The sequence below is a fragment of the Mesoplodon mirus genome, assembly GCF_964341445.2.
Source record: "Mesoplodon mirus genome assembly, chromosome: 3".
Lineage (NCBI taxonomy): Eukaryota > Metazoa > Chordata > Mammalia > Artiodactyla > Ziphiidae > Mesoplodon > Mesoplodon mirus.
This window is the reverse complement of record NC_138978.1, coordinates 167,709,932-167,730,170: the sequence shown is the minus strand read 5'-3', so window position 1 is coordinate 167,730,170 and position 20,239 is coordinate 167,709,932. Positions and strand designations below refer to the sequence as shown.

Genomic DNA, 20,239 nt, shown 5'->3' with positions numbered 1-20,239 from the left:
CTCAAAGAACCAGCTTTTAGTTTTATTGATCTTTGCTATTGTTCCTTCATTTCTTTTTCATTTATTTCTGATCTGATCTTTATGATTTCTTTCCTTCTGCTGACTCTGGGATTTTTTTGTTCTTCTTTCTCTAATTGCTTTAGGTAAGGTTTGGTTGTTTATTTGAGATGTTTCTTGTTTCTTGAGGTAGGATTATATTGCTAACAACTTCCTTCTTAGAAATGCTTTTGCTGCATCCCATAGGTTTTGGGTCGTCATGTTTTCATTTCATTTGTTTCTAGGTATTTTTTGATTTCCTCTTTCATTTCTTCAGTGATCTCTTGGTTATTAAGTAGTGTATTGTTTATCCTCCATGTGTTTGTATTTTTTACAGATTTTTTTCCTGTAATTGATATCTAGTCTCATAGTGTTGTGGTTGGAAAAGATGCTTGATACGATTTCAATTTTCTGAAATTTACCAAGGCTTGATTTGTGACCCAAGATATGATCTATCCTGCAGATAGTTCCATGAGCACTTGAGAAGAACGTGTATTCTGTTAATTTTGGATGGAATGTCCTATACATATCAATTAAGTCCATCTTGTTTAATGTGTTGTTTAAAGCTTGTGTTTCCTTATTTATTTTCATTTTGGATGATCTGTCCATTGGTGAAAGTGGGGTGTTAAAAGTCCCCTACTATGGTTGTGTTACTGTCGATTTTCCCTTTTATGGCTTTAGCGTTTGCCTTGTGTATTGAGGTGCTCCTATGTTGTGTGCCTAAATATTTACAAGTGGTCTGTCTTCTTCTTGGATTGATCCCTTGATCATTATGTAGTTGTCCTTCTTTGATTCTTGTAATAGTCTTTATTTTAAAGTCTATTTTGTCTGATATAAGAATTGCTACTCCAGCTTTCTTTTTATTTCCATTTGCATGGAATATCTTTTTCCATCCCTTCACTTTCAATCTGTATGTGTCCCTAGGTCTGAAGTGGGTCTCTTGTAGACAGCATGTATACGGGTCTTGGTTTGGTATCTATTCAGCCAGTCTATGTCTTTTGGTCGGAGCATTTAATCCATTTACATTTAAGGTAATTATTGATATGTATGTTGCTATTACCATTTTCTTAATTGTTTTGTGTTTATTTTGTAGGTCTTTTCCTTTGCTTGTATTTCCTGTCTAGAGAAGTTCCCTTAGCATTTGTTGTAAAGCTGGTTTGGTGGTGCTGAATTCTCTTAACTTTTGTTTGCCTATAAACCTTTGATTTCTCCGTCAAATCTGAATTAGATCCTTGCTGGGTAGAGTAATATTGGTTGTAGGTTTTTCCCTTTCATCACTTTAAAGATGTCTTGCCACTCCCTTCTGGCTTGCAGAGTTTCTGCCGGAAGATCAGCTGTTAACCTTATGGGGATTCCCTTGTATATTATTTGTTGCTTTTCCCTTGGTGCTTTTAGTATTTTTTCTTTGTATTTAATTTTCGATAGTTTGAATAATAGGTGTCTTGGTGTGTTTCTCCTTGGATTTATCCTATATGGGACTGTCTGCACTTTCTGGAGTTGATTGACTATTTCCTTTCCCATATTAGGGAAGTTTCAACTATAATCTCTTCAAATATTTCTCAGTCCCTTTCTTTTTCTCTTCTTCTTCTGGGACCCCTATAGTTCGAAATTGGTGCGTTTAATCTTGTCCCAGAGGTCTCTGAGACTGTCCTCAATTCTTTTCATTCTTTTTTCTTTATTCTGTTCTGCAGTAGTTATTTCTACTATTTTATCTTCCAGTTCACTTATCCATTCTTCTGCCTCTGTTATTCTGCTTTTGATTCCTTCTAGAGAATTTTAAATATCAATTTATTGTGTTGTTCATCATTGTTTGTTTGCTCTTTAGTTCTTCTAAGTTGTTGTTAAACATTTCTTGTTTTTTCTCTATTGTATTTCCAAGATTTTGGATCATTTTTACTATCATTACTCTGAATTATTTTTCAGGTAGACTGCCTATTTCCTCTTGATTTGTTTGGTCTGGTGGGTTTTTACCTTGCTCCTTCATCTGCTGTGTGTTTCTGTGTCTTCTTATTTTGCTTAACTTACTGTGTTTGGCGTCTCCTTTTCGCAGGCTGCAGGTTTGTAGGTCCCGTTGTTTTTGGGACCTGCCCCCAGTGGCTAAGGTTGGTTCAGTGGGTTGTGTAGGCTTCTTGGTGGAGGGGACTAGTGCCTGTGTTCTGGTGGATGATGCTGGGTCTTGTCTTTCTGGTGGGCAGGACCGCATCCGGTTGTGTTTTGCGATTTCTGTTACCTTATTATGATTTTAGGCAGCCTCTCTGCTAATGGATGGGGTTGTGTTTCTCTGTTGCTGGTTGTTTGGCATGGGGTGTCCAGCACTGGAGCTTGCTGGTCATTGAGTGGAGCTGGGTCATAGCTTTGAGACGGAAATCTCTGGGAGAGCTTTCGCCATTTGATATTACGTGGAGCTGGGAGGTCTCTGGTGGACCAGTGTCCTGAACTCGGCTCTCCCACCTCAGAAGCACAGATCTGACACCTGGCCGGAGCACCAAGACTGTATCAGCCCCACGGCTTTGTCAGCTGTCCTGTCACAGAGTCATCTGAGGGCCAGGCATCCTGTCGGGGGCTCCTCTCCTCGGATCCCGGAGACGCCTGTGGGTGGCCTCCTGTCAGGGGCTTCCCAGTCAGGTGCAGTCACCTGAGGGGCCGGGTGTTGGGTCTGAGTCATGCAGGGCGCTCGCCTTCTCTGCTCCTGAGTGCAGCATCAGGGGGTTCGGCTGACGTCTGAGGCCCAGGTTACGGCTTCCACTCAGGTTTACATCTAGCCCACAGGTTTACATCTGGGCTCCATGTTTACGACTTGGGGTGTTTACGTCTGAGGGTTTACTTCCAGATCCCAGTTTTACATCTGGGTCTGGTTTACCACTTTGGGGGGTTTACATCTGGGGGGTTTGCGTGTGGACCCTAGGTTTACATCTCAAGATAGCTTTAATAGCTAACATTTATATAGCTCTTGCCTTTTGCCAGCCACTGTAATATGTGTTTTGCATATAGTAACTTGCCTAATTGCTACAACTACTCTATAAGATAGTTACTGTTATTATTCTCATTTTAGAAATAGGCTGCTGAAGTATAGAGAGGTTAAGTAATTTGACCAGGATCACAGCTAGTAAGTGGTGGAACTGAGTTTCAAATGCAGGCAGTTTGGCTCCAGGACCAGTTATGAATGATTGAATGAACCTGGTTCCCATTTACCCACGTCTGCACACAGATGCTCATATACTAAATGTCACTAATTTTCAAGGCATTACTTTTTAATTTTTTTTTCTAGTTGTAATGGATTTTCCTTCTTCACCTCCCCTCTGATTATCCACTTAGGAAACTTTTATCGGTCTTATGGCCAAGGACTAATCTAGGCACTGGCAATATAGAAATAAAAGTTAGTCTCCACTGCCAAGAAACTGAGTCTCATGGGAGAAGATGTAGAGGATAACAGACAATTATAATAGGATGTGGTAAGTGCTGTGATTGAAGGTGCCTAGAGGGAGCGTACTTAGCCTGGCCAGCAGAGGGTAACTCCTGACCTGAATTTTGATGGAGTAGGATTTAGCCAAGGATAGGAATCCCAGCCTTATTTCATTTGTCCTCACTATCTCTCTTTTTTTTCTCCCTATGTAGAATGGAGTGCAGTTGTTTTTTCAGAACCTTCAGAGTTATCCTTTTATGTATCTGCATGATTCCATTGTTCCTTCTCTCCTTTGTCACATTTTACTTGCCAACCTCCTCACTATGTTTTCCACCATATTTTGTGTCTTTTTTCTTTCTTATTTCTTTCTTAGTTTATTTCTTTAGTCCTCCCTAGAAACTCTGTCTTATCTAATATAGTAGAGACTTAAATTTACTTTTCTTTAGCCCCCTTTCTTCCTGTCTAGCAAGATGGCCAGTAAATATATGACTCATGGTCAGTAGTATTTAACCTCTCTGTGCCACAGTTTCCTCACCTTTAAAGTGGGCACGCTAGTAGTGACTACCTCGTTAGATTGTTTAGGGATAAAATGAGTTAATGCCTGTAAAACTTAGAAGAGTGCCTGGAGTATAAATAAAAAAGGCAGACAGTCATTAAAAGCTTGGGACTCCTATCTTCCTTGGCTAAGTCCTATTTTTGTCCAAATATTTGGCCCCTGACTTGCTGTTGTTTCTGCCTTAATTGTTCATCAGGGATCTGGTTTTACTTCAGTGTGCCCATTTTCTTTCCTTCTCCTTGGGGTTCTCCTTTGCTAGTCTAGGTGCTTACAGTTCTGATTTCCTTCTTGTGGTGGACAGTAACTTGGGAGGTTGTCAGGAAGATGAGGCATTGTTATCATTCATGTTTCATGACATATTAGTAGGGGTTTATAATAATAAAATAGATTTTTGTTTCATATAGCAACAGGGTTCATTAAAAGATTAAAATCATTTCCCCATTCTTATTACAGTTATGCGTACTTATTTTAAAAGATAAAAATATTACAGAAATATAAAACTTAAAAGTGAAAGATGCATTCCCTAAATATTTATTGAGTGCCTACTATGTGATAAGATACTGTTAGGTGCTGGAACATAATTGCTGTTAATAGTTTGGTGTATATGCTTACAGCTATTTTTAAAGGTCTTTGTAATCATATAAGTAATAATATTTACTAAAATAAAACCATACTTAAAATTACTCTTTTGTTTCTTTTCATCACCAAATAATATATTTTAGGTGATTTTCATGTTAGCATATAAAGAGTCACCAATTCTTTTAAACTACCTGATAGTATTCTTTTGAATGGATATACTATAATTTAGTTAATAAAACTCCTATTGATGGATTCCTGATAGTTTTCAATTCCTTATTATTATAAGCAGTGATGCAATGAAAATCCTCTTACATATATATTTTTGGCATATGTATTTCTGAATAATAAATTTCTAGAAATGGAGTTGCTGGATCAAATGATATATTAATTTAGAATCTTAATAAATTAAAAAACATTGCTTGTTTAAACATCAGCCTTCTTGTCTGTTTCCCCATACTTTTATCAACATTAGGTATTATTATTCTTTATACTGTCTGCCAGTCTAATTGGTGAATGTTTCATTGTTTTAATTTGTGTTGAATAATTATTGAGATAGGGCTTTCTTTAATATCTTTATTGGCTAGTTGTATTTTATATGTTTTGACCTGTACTATGTTCATGTCGTTGGCCCAATTTTCTGTTGGATTGTTCTTTATTTTATTGCTTAGTAAGATCTTGGTATATTAGGTAAAATAGCCCTGTCATATGTTGGAAAAATTTTTTTGCTTGTTTTTTAATATATATTGTAGCTTACTTCATAGAAATTTTTAATTTATAGGTAGTTATATTTCTTATTCTTTCTTATAGCATCTTGGTTTTGTTTCATGCTTAGGGATTCCTTTCCAAGCAAGAATAATAAGAATCTGAAAGATTCTCTATATCAGTAGTACTTTTTGAGTTTTATCATAATCAAGATTAATGATGTCCATCAGTGTTTGTTTCCTTTTTTCTTTTTCCTTTTCATTGTGTTCTTAGATTTTGGTCTCCAGTTTAGCATGTACAACTTCATCAAATAATTTGGCACCTTGCAGTATTATGATTTACTGTGTAGCAAATTAGAGTATAAAGTAAGATCGTCTTGGACCCTGCTTAACTGAATATCAATTTATAAGTACTTATATTATGCTTGGTACTAATTAATAAGAGGGGTGACCAGCAGTCTGTTTGCCTGAGATAGTCTAACTGTTTTCCAGTGTAACTTTTAATAGTGTCCCTTTTCCCTGCTGATTTTAAACAAACAAAACCAGCCAATTATTTTACCAGCAAAATAAGTTTATTTTGGAATAGCAGAGACGTGCAGTTTGGGACAAGCAAAAAATGGTGAGCTATAGGCATATCTGGAGAACGGATGAGAGGGCCTTGCTTTTATAGAGGAAAGGAGGAAATTGGGGAGGGCTGCGGGGGTGCTTCATCGGCTGCAGATGGCAGGCAGCTTGTCCTTGCTGGATCAGGAGGAAATCTTTCTTCCTGCTGGGGTCTGTAAGCTGAGGTGAATGATACATGTGTGAGAACTGCCCCTTCATGGCTTCCTGACTTCACTTTAAATGAGGTTTCCTTTATTCATTTCATATTACTCTCAGAAGTGTCTCAGTTCAGTTTAAAAAATTATAAGGATTATAAGGGGTAGTAGTTCACATTAGGATATTTTAATATTAAGGCTTCAGTTGTTTCTGTTTACATTATTCCTCCAGTACTTAGTAATACTTCATGTGCTTTAGCTTTTAAAAAATCTCTCATTTCTATTATTTTCATGATGAACTTGTTGCAAAGTTCATAGAGTTGCTTATGTGAGGTATTTCTAGAGCAGTGATGTTAGTGTATATCCTTTTAACCTTCATCCCACCATGCAGAATAATGCTTACTTTTTTTGAAATTTTGGCTTTCATTAGTTTTTTTTGTTTTGTTTTGTTTTTTAATAAATTTATTTACTTATTTTTGGCTGCATTGGGTCTTCGTTGCTGCGTGCGGGCTTTCTCTAGTTGCGGTGAGCGGGGGCTACTTTTTGTTGCAGTGAGCAGGCTTCTCATTGCAGTAGCTTCTCTTGTTACGGAGCACGGGCTCTAGGTGTGCGGGCTTCAGTAGTTGTTGCATGTGGGCTCAGTAGTTGTGGCTCACAGGCTCTAGAGCGTGGGCTCAGTAGTTATGGCACATGGGCTTAGTTGCTCCATGGCGTGTGAAATCTTCCCGGACCAGGGCTCGAATCCATGTCCCCTGCATTGTCAGGTGGATTCTTAACCACTGCACTACCAGGGAAGTCCCAATACTTAACTTTTTGAATAAAATGTCCCTCATGATTCTTGTTTATCCGGTATCATCCTAAAGATGGTGAAGCATTTGTCTGTGCGTGTGCATATAGTTTGTTTATATTTTACTAAATATGTGATAAAATCTTTTCGGATGAATACCAAATTTTTTAACCTGGCCATATAAACCTTTATTTATCACATTAATTTTTGGTGTTGAATTTTTATTCAACACTGATACATGAATGAGTTTATGATTGGATCATGGGATTTGTAGCATGCTAAGTAAAACTGTTCTTAACACAGATCCCAATGTGATTCACTTAATTCCAATCCCTACTATACTGTAACAGCATTGATTAAACCTTAGTACTTGCCATCAGCCAGACAGATTTTTATCTAGCTTATTTCATCATTCAGACAATACTTCTCCAGCCTTTTCTTAGGTAGTACTGTGTCAAAGCCTTTGTTATAATGTAGGTGAATTGTGCCCATTACATCTCCTTTCTCTACCAACTCTGTTACCACTCAAAAGATTTATAGACCTTAGAATTACTCATTTTCACCACTGATTGTAAACTGTAATTCAACCTATCTTATTCTTTCTGAAACCATTACTTTACATCTTGGGATGTTTTATACAGTTGTCATTTTAAAAGGCCAAATAGTTTCATCTTTCCTTAGTCAAAAATACCTTGTACTTATCAGTATATCTTTAAAAAACCTTAAAAAATTTTTTTAGATTTCTGGTTGTGTGTTTGTATCATATTATACATGTTTCTTGGTGTTATATATTGATATATATGTCTGACTTGTTTTTAGTATTTATTTGTCTCACTAAATATTAATATTAATAACTATAGTAATAAAATAATATAAATAATTTAAATAAAATATTAATATCTGAGAATGTTCAACTGATGAGTAAAGCACTATATAAGAATTTCTAATCATGTTACCATTAGCTTTTAAATTTTCTCTCTTTGGGTAAAGATATTTATTTATAGGTATTTTCAATTTCATACTGTGTAAACTGTAGACAAGAATTTTCATAAAAACTTGTGATTTGAAAATATTTATTTAGGCACTAAAGATAAAACATATTAATGAAATACTGTTATTTTTGCAATGGGTATAATAATTAAGCAAAAGTATTATTTGATTGTTCATTAGACGCACAATCATGTTTCTTGTTTTAAAATACATTAATATCTAATATAGTATGTAATATAATGTTTGTTCGTTTTGTATTTCTTCTGCAGAGAGTGATAATGAACTCTCGAGTGGAACAGGTGATGTGTCTAAGGATTGTCCTGAGAAGATCCTATATTCTTGGGGAGAATTGCTAGGAAGATGGTAAAATTTTTTTTATTGAAAATTTTATATTTACATAATTGATGTTAATTTGCTTTATTAATTAAAATCTATGTGTTTGTATATCTTAATCTTGAGATTACTTAGGCAGTCAATATAGATAGTCATCTAGGGGTTGAGCCCTCAACCACTCCAGTGTTTGGCAGTTAGAAAGATGAGTAGGAAAGATCGTGCAAAGGAGTCCAAGAAAGCTCCTTTGGAGGAGGAGAACCAAGGGTAGGAGGAGAACCAAGGTAGAAATCAAGTGAATTAAGGCTATCAAGAAGGAGGAAGTGATCAACTGTTGATAGGTCAAGTCAGAGGAAGCCTGGGAATTTCATTGGGTCCGGCGATTTGAATGTCACTGGTTACTTGGACAAGAACCCCTCTGTAGAGAGGTAGGAATGAAAGCCTGATTGGACTATGTCTAAGAGGAAAGGTAATCAGCAGTTATAGATAGATAGGTCTTCAGAGAAGTTTTGCTAGAAGGAGAGGATAAGAAATAGGGACATAATTAGGAAGTGGATGTGGGTTGAGAGATTATTCTGAAAATTAAGATGGCCAATATAGCCTGTACATTGTATGTTGTTGGAAATGATCTAGTAGGAAGAGAAAATTTGATAATGCCAGAGGAAGAGGACACAGTTGTAAGAGAAGTCAATGAATAGGCAAGAAGAGATGGACTTGTTGACTAGTGGAGGAGTTGTATTTAGAAGCGCAGAACATTCATTGTAGCAGAAGGAAAGGTGGGGCATGGCTACAAAAGTAATAGCTGACTTACTGTATGTCGGGTGCTGTTTTAAGCACTTTAGATACCTTAGTTAATTATCATCATGACAACCCTCTGACTTAGGGATTATTATTATCTTCATTTTACAGATGAGAAAATGGAGGCGTAGCTATGTCAGGTAGCTAGTATAAAAATACACAACAAGTAATGGCAGCAAATGGGTAACTTGCTCAAGATCCCATGGTCAATAAATAATTTGCCCGTGATCATGCAGCAAGTAAATGACAGGATTTGCATCTAGGCAGTCTGGCTCCAGAGCCAGAACTTTTTAACCAGTTGGCAGGCTGCTATTTCTATAATGTACATAGGTTTCTGGATTACTTTTTATAGGAGCATGTAGAAGTTTTAGTACAAGAGAGAATAAACTAGGAAAATTGATACCCTTCCCAGACTTCTCGTATGAGTTTAAAGAGAGATCATGAGAATGGCAGTATGGTGGACAGGAAAACAAAATACTTTTATGACTAATTAAACAGCCAGTTGAGATCTTTATTTATAAAAAGCAAGATTTATAACTTTGTTCAATATACAGCATCCTCTTAGGTTCTAGGAGATACATAGATAAATACACAGTTCCTACCTTTGAGGTTCATAATCAAGAAGGGTGGGAATATACACTCATAACAGACCGTTTTAACAAAATAACTGAAACACTGAGGTTGTTTCACATTTCTTAACCATTTTGTTAAGAAAATGGTTAAGAAATCTCTTTTTTATAAAATGACAATCACTTGATTTTTTACCCAACTTAAAAAATTCATCTATTCTCTCTTAGGAATTGTATGCTGATTTAAAGATGAATAGGAGATAATTCCTACCCACAAAGAGTTTACCATTTTATAGAGGCATATAGACATTTAAACAGATAATTGTGACATAATGGATAAATGCTTCTGTTAGCACTGAGGACCCAATGGAAATTTTAGAATGAACACAAAAGTAGAAAAAAAAATACAATAAATGTGATAAAGAAAATCCCCAACAAATACTTTAAAGGTGAAATTGCTATGATGCTTTTTATTATTTAGAAAGGTAATTTTGGAGTAGGAAGAAACTGTTAATAGAGAAGCTGGTTAGGATGTAATTGCATGGATTGATGAGGTCTGTACCAAACTCATGGGTCTTTTGTATGGAGAGGAGTTCCAAACAGAGAAAGAATTCTGAAATAGAGTTGATGGGATTTCTCAGCTATCATTCAGTGTACATTTTTTGCAGAAATAAAATACCATCTTTCTACATTATATTTTTAGTAGTGGACTTCAAGAAACTCATTGAAAGAATCTGAGGGAACTATTTTAAATGACTAAGATAACTGATTTTTAGACCTTTATAAAACTTGCTGGATCTTTTACCATTCAAGTATGTATTTTTATTTTATTTGGCTTATTATTACAGTTGTGTCATGACAATTCATATGAAAATGATAAAATTTGCCTGTTTGAGAGTTTATATCTATTACACAGAATTGATTTTAAATTTTTAAAAATTAAAAAAATTTTAAATTGCTCTTGGAATATCTTTTTTAAACATTCATCTTTTTTAGATTTAGAGCTTTTCAGTGAGTCTTAGGAATACTAGCTTAGGGACTTACATGAAGATATTTTTGTGATTTATTTAGGTAAAGCACCTTTTGGGGAAAACACTACATTTTGTGCTTTGGGGAGATTTTTATGAGGAGACAGCCTGTGTTCTCAAGGAACTTTTAAATAAAACATAGTTGAAAGTATTTTCAACTTATTATAAAACAACTATATCACTCTATTAAAATTAAGTGAAGCTTTTATGGTTACAATCAGAATTCAGATAATGAAATATACTATTAGAAAGATATAAAGGAAGACTATTTAATACTAATTTGAAATTATCAGAAAAAAATAAGGATACTATGGAAAAGAAAACGGAAAACAGACTGTAAAATGTTGAGTAATGGAGGTCTTCGTACAAGACTGGAGTTAAGGTGTCTTGATGAATGAACTAAATTTAAAAAAATGAGGAAACAAGGATTGAGAGAGGAGAGGGAGAGGGTCAGGGAGAGAGGAAATGAGGAGATGTTTGTGAAGGGAGGACTTGGAAACAAACTGAAGTGGTAGCAAGATTTCTTTTTCCTGAATATATTCAGAGTGGTAATGCTGATGACTTATACATTAAATTATTTAAAGAATTTAAGGAATTGGGGCAGAATTATTTCTGGATAGCTTAAGAAAGCAGAGTGCTGATGCTGAACCCTTAGGTGTAAGTCAGCTTTTGTGGCAGGAAGATTTTCTAACCAAAAAAATGAAGTGAACCTCTGAGGTAAAAATTGAGTATTAGTTTATTATATATAAATAAAACCATCTTCAAACTATTCATTCTCTTTTATTAGACTTTCAGAAAGTCAGTATGCATTTAATAGGCACTTTGATTATATTTTTCATAGCTATACTTATTACCACAGTGGGAAAATGTGTTCTTAATCCATGGTTTCTCAACCTAGCTGAGCATCAGCAAACTGACAGGGGGGAAAAAAATCTAAATTTGGGAAACATGAAGGATTTGAATCACTAAGCATGAACATCCATAGCTTCCTTCCATTTCAGATCAGTATAATGTTTCACTTTTTTGACTAATGAAAAAACCCGGCAAAAACATATACAAATCAGAATAAAATATGTGTTCTTGATTTTCCCAGTGACCTTTAATGTGTCTCTTTTCTTGAAACTTTTCTTCATGTAGCTTGTTTAACTTAAAGTAAGACCTAGGTTGACATATCTAGGTCTTATCATTAATGGGGGAAGGACAAATGCCTAACTTTACTTGATGTTCTCCATCTTTTAGTTTCAGTTCTAGCTATTCCCTTTTCTGAGAAAACCTTTTAAAATGGGTCAGGTTGCTACCCTCACATTCTCATATCTTCTAACCACTTACTTCTACCTCCCCTCTATCAAATCTGCCCTAATTCCATCAGTGACCACTCAGTTTCATTCAATGGCTTTTCTTCTCATCTCTTGATTTCTCTGCTGTTTTTGTTAGAAATGATACCTTCCCTTTGAAATTCTCTTCTGGATAGCTTTAACAATAGAGAAAGTTCTTACATGCCCAGATAGTTTCGAGAAAAGATGCCTCTTTGAAGGTAACTAGATGAATATAAAACAGCTTTATGATGCTATTAGAATCAATGAGAATGTTCGCTTTTAAAAACGCATTCTTTAGCTTAGCCTTAGTAGTTGATCATATTAATTTAGTTTCATAAATCTATTCATTTACCTAGAATGTATTGAAGACCTTTTATATGCCAGGCACTGTTCTAGGTGCTTGGGATACATAACTAAAGAAGACAGAGATTCCTGCCCTTGTGGAGTTTATATTCATGCATTAAAAACTGCCTGATTACTACTTGTTTAGTATATGTCTGGTTTATGTGTGACTTTTTGAATAATTTGATAACTATCTTGCTTCTAGTGCAGAGTTCAGCACCTGTCATAACTAGCCTATTTCCAAGTCTCTTGATAGCTGCAGTTAATGTTGTACACTATTAAAGCAATGGCCATATATAGTTATATTTTTATTAGAAATATTGAAACAATGATTATTTCTGTAGATTGTTCTTTTGTTTGGGTCTTCTCTGGTCATAGATGTATACTAGTAGCATTTGGCTTAGTATCCACTAATATCTCTTAAGTACTAGGGTGCTATATGCAATATAATTACTGTGTCATTACAAGAATAATCAGTAAATTAAAGCTGTTAATCATGTTGTGTTATGAATGACATAGTTCTTTTTAAATGTCAGTCTGTAAAGATAAATAGTGCCTGGGTTTTTAAGAGAGGAGAAAAGACTTTTCTATTATACCCAGCCAAACAGATGGCTGAGGGTCAGCTAGAAGCTGAATGTTGGTTGAGTTGAATCATATTATGGTAAAATGTGTATTAGGGACTGTTGACTATTAACCTTAAGGTGTGTGTATGCATGAGTAGGAAGAGATATTCCAGATTAAAAATCTTATATAAATCATTATACAAAGTAATTTGAGCCAACATAACACTTAATCAAGCTGTTTGTCCTCTTCATTTTGTCTGCCGTATTGGAAGCATATCGTAGTAGGATGAGTGGATGTTAGGAGGTCATTGTAGAGGTGGTAGAGTGACTACAGTTGGTGGCAGTGGAAGTAGAAGTGCATGGATTTTGGACAGGTTGGGAAAATAAAATACATTAGACTTCTTGATGGATTAGTAATGGATTATGGGACAGAGAGTAATGTCAACCATAACTCCTAGGTTTCTAATTTGGTTGGATTGTAGTGACAATCACTGAGGTAGGATACCCTGGAAAATGATGAGGTTTAGGGAGAAAGAATATGAGTTTAGATTTGAGCATGTTGATTTCTGGAGCTCAGAATACATGGGCATGGATGACAATGCCCAGAGACAAGAGACTGACGATAATTAGATCACTGAGGGAAACTGGAGAGATTAAAAGCTCAGAACACTTAAGAAGAGGTTAATAGAGGAGAAGCAATCATCAGTGGGGTTTGTGGGTGGGAGGGAAAGAGAGTGCTTTGTTATTGAAGCCAAGGGAAACAAAGTGGTCAACAGTGAAAGGAGTGAAAAATGTCTTTTGAATTTAGTGACATAGAGAGAGGTCACATATTGCTTAAATGAAAACTGTTTCTAGGAGAGAGAAGCCATGTTGAGTTGAGCTGAGGAATGAGTGTGAGGGGAAGAAATAGAGATTGAGTACACAGCGATCCTTTAGAGAAATTTGATGTGCAAGGTAGGAGACAGTATGATATCTAGAGTGTGATGTGGGGTGGAATAAAGGTTTCTTTTATAGGAGATATTTATTGGAATTTTAATAGCTGTAGATACACAGTGATGACCTTGATTTCTGTATAACATGTAATATATTTAATTAATTTGAACTCTTATATGATATTGTACATTATGGGACTCATAATTCAGCATATTTTGCATTTAATTTCATAGGAAATGAGCTTAGCCCTTTGCACACTGTTGTTTTTAGTTAACTTATTTTTTTTTAAATTAAGAGTACAGAAACTTTCCTAGCCCTCAAACCACATACATTTTTCCTATTCAAAAGTGTAATCAGAATCAAATAATAAATTACAAAAAATATCCTTTTATGACTGATCCTGGCTCTCTTGTGGTGCAGTATTCTTTTGCTAATCTTAAATTCAGTTGGATAGTGAAGAAGAGGCAGTAGGAAGGAAATCCATGTGTCATAAAGTTTACTCAGGTATAAGTCTTCTCAAGAATAATTAATACTCTATCTACTTGACATATTTTATGGAACATATTTAGCTATGGTGTTTTTCCAAATTAACTAAATTTATATTTTAATTGAAGCCCATGAGAGAAATTTAAAGACCTGAAATCGGTCTTTTGGTGTATTATTATAAAAACATTCAAGACCATTGTAAATATTTCAAACAGTATAGGAAAATAAAAGGAGTACTTTCTCTCTTAATTCCATTACATAGATATTTTGGAGTTTATTCTTCCATATTCTTTCCCTATGCATGTCAAAAGCAGGTTTCAAAATAGTATGTGTTAGGGAGAGAGTGTGAGAGAGAAAATGTGTATTTTAAATAATACCATATATACTATTTTGAAACCTGCTTTTTTCACTTAGCAGCATAATTATGTTCTTTAATGGTGTCATAGCATGTTAAATCATGTAAGCGCTACCTCTTTTTACTTTACTTTACTTGTTTTGCTTCAAGCCTGTCAATATTATCAGCTTAGGTTCCCTAACTCAACAATATAAACATTTTCCTTTATGAGGCTGAAAGAAAGCAGAATGGTCATAAATTTGATGGTTTATTAAAGATATTAATGAGATGAGTTTACTTGAACTTTCGAGTTATGGAACTTATTACAGTTCTTCCAAGATAGCTGGACTATGAGAGGATGGGGAAAGCATGGAACATATTTTCAGATGAAGGGCATGCCAAAACTGAGGTCTGGCCTGGAGCTGGAAGAGTGTAAAGATAGAGAAGGAGGTAAAGTAGATGGGAGGCCAATTTTAGAAAATAGACATATGGTTTCTATGACTTTTCAGGCTTAAAACTTGAAACCAGAACCTGGGATGTTAGACCAAACCAGAGTACATCATTAAGGTTTGGAGTCCAGATGGTTACACTAGGATCAGCTCTAAGAGATCAAAGGTGAGCAGCAAAGTAGAGATAAAGTCTGAACAAAAAGGCATAGAACATAGCTCCAGGTTCAAGCTAGGCATAGACTGGGAACTACAGTTCAGTTTCTTGTTCAGTTGGGCAGATTATCGTAGTAGCATACCTGCTATGTGATCATTGACTTCATGACAATGTATTTGTCATTGTTCCAATTCTAAACACCCTTGGAAATGGGTAAGGCTGATAAGTGTATGTTGCTGGGGAGTTGGATAGGTTGTATATGTTTTGTAGGAAAGGTCTAGGTTCTTCCTTTAGGAAGCACTTTGGGTCAGGATGTAGAGGTATATAGTCAAGGTGTGATAGGCCCCTGATCTACTTTCAGCATCCCTTGCCCCCAGCCCTTACCATACACATGTCATTAGCCAACTTGTCATACATTCATCTCAGGGGATTCAAATGGCTCTTTTTATGCCTTGGAATGCTGCCTAGAAATATATAGGTAACACATTCATTATTATGAGTAGGCTCATAGGATGATTAAAAAGTAAATGAGGAGAAGAAAGAACTTTCCTTGTGGGTGGAATAACATGGTCCACTAATAAAGAAGATGCAATCAAGAAAAAAAGTTGAAGACATTGCTAAACTTAAACACTACTATTATTATTTCATGCCCCTCCCTGCCATTTTTCTCCTGATCCACTCTTGCAGTTTTATATAAATTCATCAATATACTTTTCATAACAACAGCAGGTCAGCAGTGGTGAAGGGAGTATGAATGGTTTATTTTCTTGTTTTCTCAGGCACAATAATCTTGGTGCGCGACCAAAAGGGCTATCTACTCTGGTGAAGAGTGGTGTTCCTGAAGCATTGAGGGCAGAGGTATGGCAATTATTAGCAGGCTGCCATGACAACCAGGCAATGCTGGATAGGTACCGACTTCTTATCACAAAGGTAGGAGATCTTTTCATATTATTCTCATGCAACAGTATGTTAAGTAAATCCTGTTTTCATAGCTCCAGTAAGTCATAAATGATTTGAACTTCTTTAAAAACTCTATTGTTGTTCAGTGAATAGTTGCCTTTTATTCTAAACACTTGTTGGACAGTGATAAACAATGCACTGTAGTGATCTATGAACACTTAATGCCTTGGCTTTCATTTTTTTGTTAGAGTAACTTTATAACTATTTACTAAGTTGGAATACACTTATACTTCAAGTACTCTCAACCTTTCTTACTGTATGAGATTTATGTACAGTTGTACACAGTATAACTGTACTCTAGTATAATTTTAAAGTCAAATTAACTTAAAATGAAATTATAAGGCCTTCTATGCTTACGTAACCTTACACTTAAATGATGTGGATACTTGCCCATATCCTTATCCTGTCAGGAGCCTCTGGTTCCAATGTAAATTCCTTTGCTTATGCCCAAAAAATTGATTTTAGAGCACAGGTAAAAGTAATCCTTGATCCTAGGCTCTCTTCTTAGGTCTTACCTCCTAATTTCTTAATCTACTTTAATAAATCATGGATTTTAAAATAATGGTAACATTTTGTTTGTTTTTTAGAAAATCTCTATTCATAAATTTTCTTGATAAGTAAGACTTTATTCCTCAGGCTATATCAACTTTTAAAATTCTTTAGCCCCTCTGATTCCTTCTTCCCTTCCTTACCTCTTTGCTGCCCTCCCTTTCACAAATATTTTCTGAGTGCCTAGTATATTCAGTCACTGCTAAATTCATGCATTTTTTTTTAAAAAAACCTTTATACCATTTTTTGTGATTAGTATTTTCTATAGTGGGATGTGCAAGATGATCCATTGGTGTTGGGGGCAGAGATGTCTAAAGTTCCATTTGCATTTTTTAAGTTACAAATGCAAAATGTTATTCAGCTATACTGATATTTGTTGTGCCATGCTAGGTCCTTGGGTCTGATGGCCACTTGTCCCTTGTGGTTCAGGAGTGACCTGGGGGAAGAAGGGATTTGCACACCTTGGAATGGAATAACAGTGGTGCTCACGCTCATATATTCGCTTTTAGAATACTCAGTTTTCTTGCAGCTTGCTTGTGTTAGATTAAGTGGATTTACAGGCTATCTAGTTTTAAATCTTCATAGGATAGATGGGTGGTTCATAAAGACTGCTGTCACAGGATGTTACATATCAAGATATTAAAAAAAATAAACACACTAATCTGTCCTTCAAGCAAAAATTAATGTTATGATAATGGATGACAAAGCAACTACTTTGGGAAATAAATTCATGTTATAGAGAAGGATGTTTGAAACATTTAGCAATTTAAACATTACTATGTGATTTTGTGACTGAAAACTACATGCCTGTGTTATTACAAAACTCTTACCATTTTCTTACTTTAAAATCTGGAACCAGAAATTTCAGGTATGTTTAAAACTTGTGCAAATGGTTGCAGAGAATTTGAGACTGATTGTTAAAAATATGAAAATACAACACCTTCTGGTTTATTTGTAAGAATACTTTGAGAAAATGAGTACTCTTCTAGCCAGATTTCAACAAAATGGTTGATGGGTGGGACTGAAACAAATGATGCTTGGATCTACTGCTCTTTGTTATTATTTTCCAGATATGATCACGATTAAAACCATGAACCAAAAAACTGATTTTGGAAAGTTTTCAAATTGTTATTTCATAAACTGCTAAACAAACATATCAAAAGATGAGGAGTCATATTGTATGATTCTATTTATATGAGACGTTTGGAATAGACAAATATAGAGAGACAGAAAGTAGACTAATGTTTGCCAGGGGATGGGGAAGGGAGGAATTGGCAGTGACTGCTAACAGGTGTGGGGTTACTTTTTGGGGTGATGGAAATATTCTGGAATTAGAGGTGATGGTTGCCCAACATTGTGAATATACTAAAAACCACTGAATTGTACACTTTAAAATGGTGAATTTTTTGTCATGTGAAGTTTATCTCAATAGAAAAATTACACAAAATAAAAAAATTTTAAATGGCCCATGTTCAATATTGAATAGTATTTTTGTAGTATTTTATTTAAGCAAACGTTTTTTATTTTTTAATTTTTCTCTACATTTCTATGCTCTATAGTATTTATCTTAGTACAGTAGCACTTTTAATAAAAATAAATAATAAATATACATATATTGGAAGTTTATGCTCAGACATTTTTATTGATGAGGATATCTGAGCAGAAATGTCCAGAGACCATAACTCTTGGCGTCAAATCACTTTTGCACATAATTAACAAGCTGTATACCTTTAGTGGCTGCTCATGGCATAGCAGCGACTGTCATATTCCTTCCTCCACTAAGAGGCTTTGTTAATTCATACCTTTTAAGATTTCAAACTTTGGGAGAAAAATGAAAATAGTTTCCCAAAATATTATTTATAAGCTCCTGACAATATATATGTTCATATATGTATAAAAGCTTTGCTATATATACCACGTAACATGGTAGTTTTGAATATACAATTTTTAGGAAAAAGTTTAAGATCAAGAGACAGAATGACATAAATGTTTTAATTGAATAAAATATTCCTGGACTGCCTTCACTGTGGGGTTCTGGCTGTGATTTACTTTCTGTCTGTGAAGACTGGAGGGAGGAAAAAAAGCCACATTATTTTCCTCTGGCAGTGGTGGGCAGATGCCTGGGCCTTGCCAGTTGTGAGATTTTGCATCTGCTCTGGGCATTCCATTCTGAATCACATGCCTTCATTCTGTAGTTTCTTTTTCCTGCAGTTTTCTATCCTGAGTAGCAATAGCAACCTCCTGATTCTTTGGACTGTAGTTGTGGTGGAATACCTGAAAGCTAGCAGTGATGTTCCTAATCTTTTGGTCTTCCAATGTGTAAGTGCCTAAGTCCTTGCATTAAATCCTTTTTGAAATACTTAGAGTGGGTTCTGTGTCCCTGACTGAACCCTGTCTGATATACCTGGCATATGCTTGCCACCTTGTTGTCACAAGATGGCTGCTCTACATCAAATGTTGTGTCCAGAAAAGAGAAGAGAAAAGACAAAGGCAGCCAGACTCGAGGCTAAGGGAACTGTCCTCCAGACTGCCAAGTCTGCCCAAGATTCTGACACCAGCTGCAAGTTTGGGGGTCCCCAGAACCATTCTCACTTCATACCAGTTGGCAACAAATTGGGGGGTCCCCATAGACTTCCTCAGGCATGTAGCAAAGTGTTATACTTACAATTACAGTTCTTTTTTTTTAATAGCAAAAGGATGCAAATCAGATATAAATAAGAACCAGCCAAAGGAAGAAATACATTGGGCAGAATCTGGGACTGAGAGGGTTCCAAACAGGAAGCTTGCATTGTCCTCAGGGACATATTACCTTCCCAGCATCAATCTGTAGTAGTACCTGTCACCATCCCAGGCATTTCATCAAGCTTTGGTGTCCAGAGTTTTTACTGGGGTTTCATCATATGTATATATGATTGATTGTATCATCACCCACTTGGTTGAACTCAGTCTTTAGCCTTCTCTTGTTCCCTCCCCTGAGACTGGATTGATATCACCTGGCTCAACACCCCTATCCTCTAATTACATGGTTGGTCTTTCTGGGTTGGCCAGCTCCCATGCTTAGTCCTCTTATTAGCATAAACTGTCTAGGGCCCTTCCATGAGTCACCCAAAATGTAAGCATAAACTGTCAGATGTGGTTGGAGGGGCCCACCATGAATAACAAAGATGTCCCTGTCATTTGGGAAATTCCAAGCTTTTAGAGGTTACGTCCCATGAGCCTGGACCTTCCATGAGCCTGAACCTTCCATGAGCCTAGACCCCTTTTTGGCATATCTCTTTTGACAGAACCAGGTCTGTCACCCTTTTAAAGATTATTTTCCTTAAGCCCCAAACAGCAGCTTCCACTTAATCTCCTTGATCAGGATTCTGTTACATGGCTATCTCCATAGAAAGATGGGAAATATTTTTTTAAGGTGGTACATTGCTGCCCCTCTTCATCCACTGAAATAAGAGTTTATTAATAAGGAAGAAAGAGAATAGATACTAGGTAGACAGCTACCTTTCTCTGCCACAGCTGCCTTGTTAGTAGAGACAGAAGTTGAGATCTGTTGTGCAATAATTTATCATGAAAAGCATGTAAGCCTAGTAGTTTATTTATTTTAGGACAGCAAATGTTTAC

The 20,239-nt window shown here is 35.7% G+C and overlaps 1 protein-coding gene across 3 annotated transcripts in view; it reads left to right on the top strand.

Annotated features, from left to right (window-relative positions):
* RABGAP1L (RAB GTPase activating protein 1 like) overlaps window positions 1-20,239 on the top strand; it is a 689,539-nt gene that overhangs the window by 179,321 nt on the left and 489,979 nt on the right. For all 3 annotated transcript variants that reach the window (XM_082612933.1, XM_082612934.1, XM_082612935.1), the window contains exons 12-13: window positions 8,080-8,173; window positions 15,892-16,042. In XM_082612933.1, the coding sequence (XP_082469059.1) occupies window positions 8,080-8,173; window positions 15,892-16,042 (245 nt within the window). The remainder of the gene's footprint in view (window positions 1-8,079; window positions 8,174-15,891; window positions 16,043-20,239) is intronic.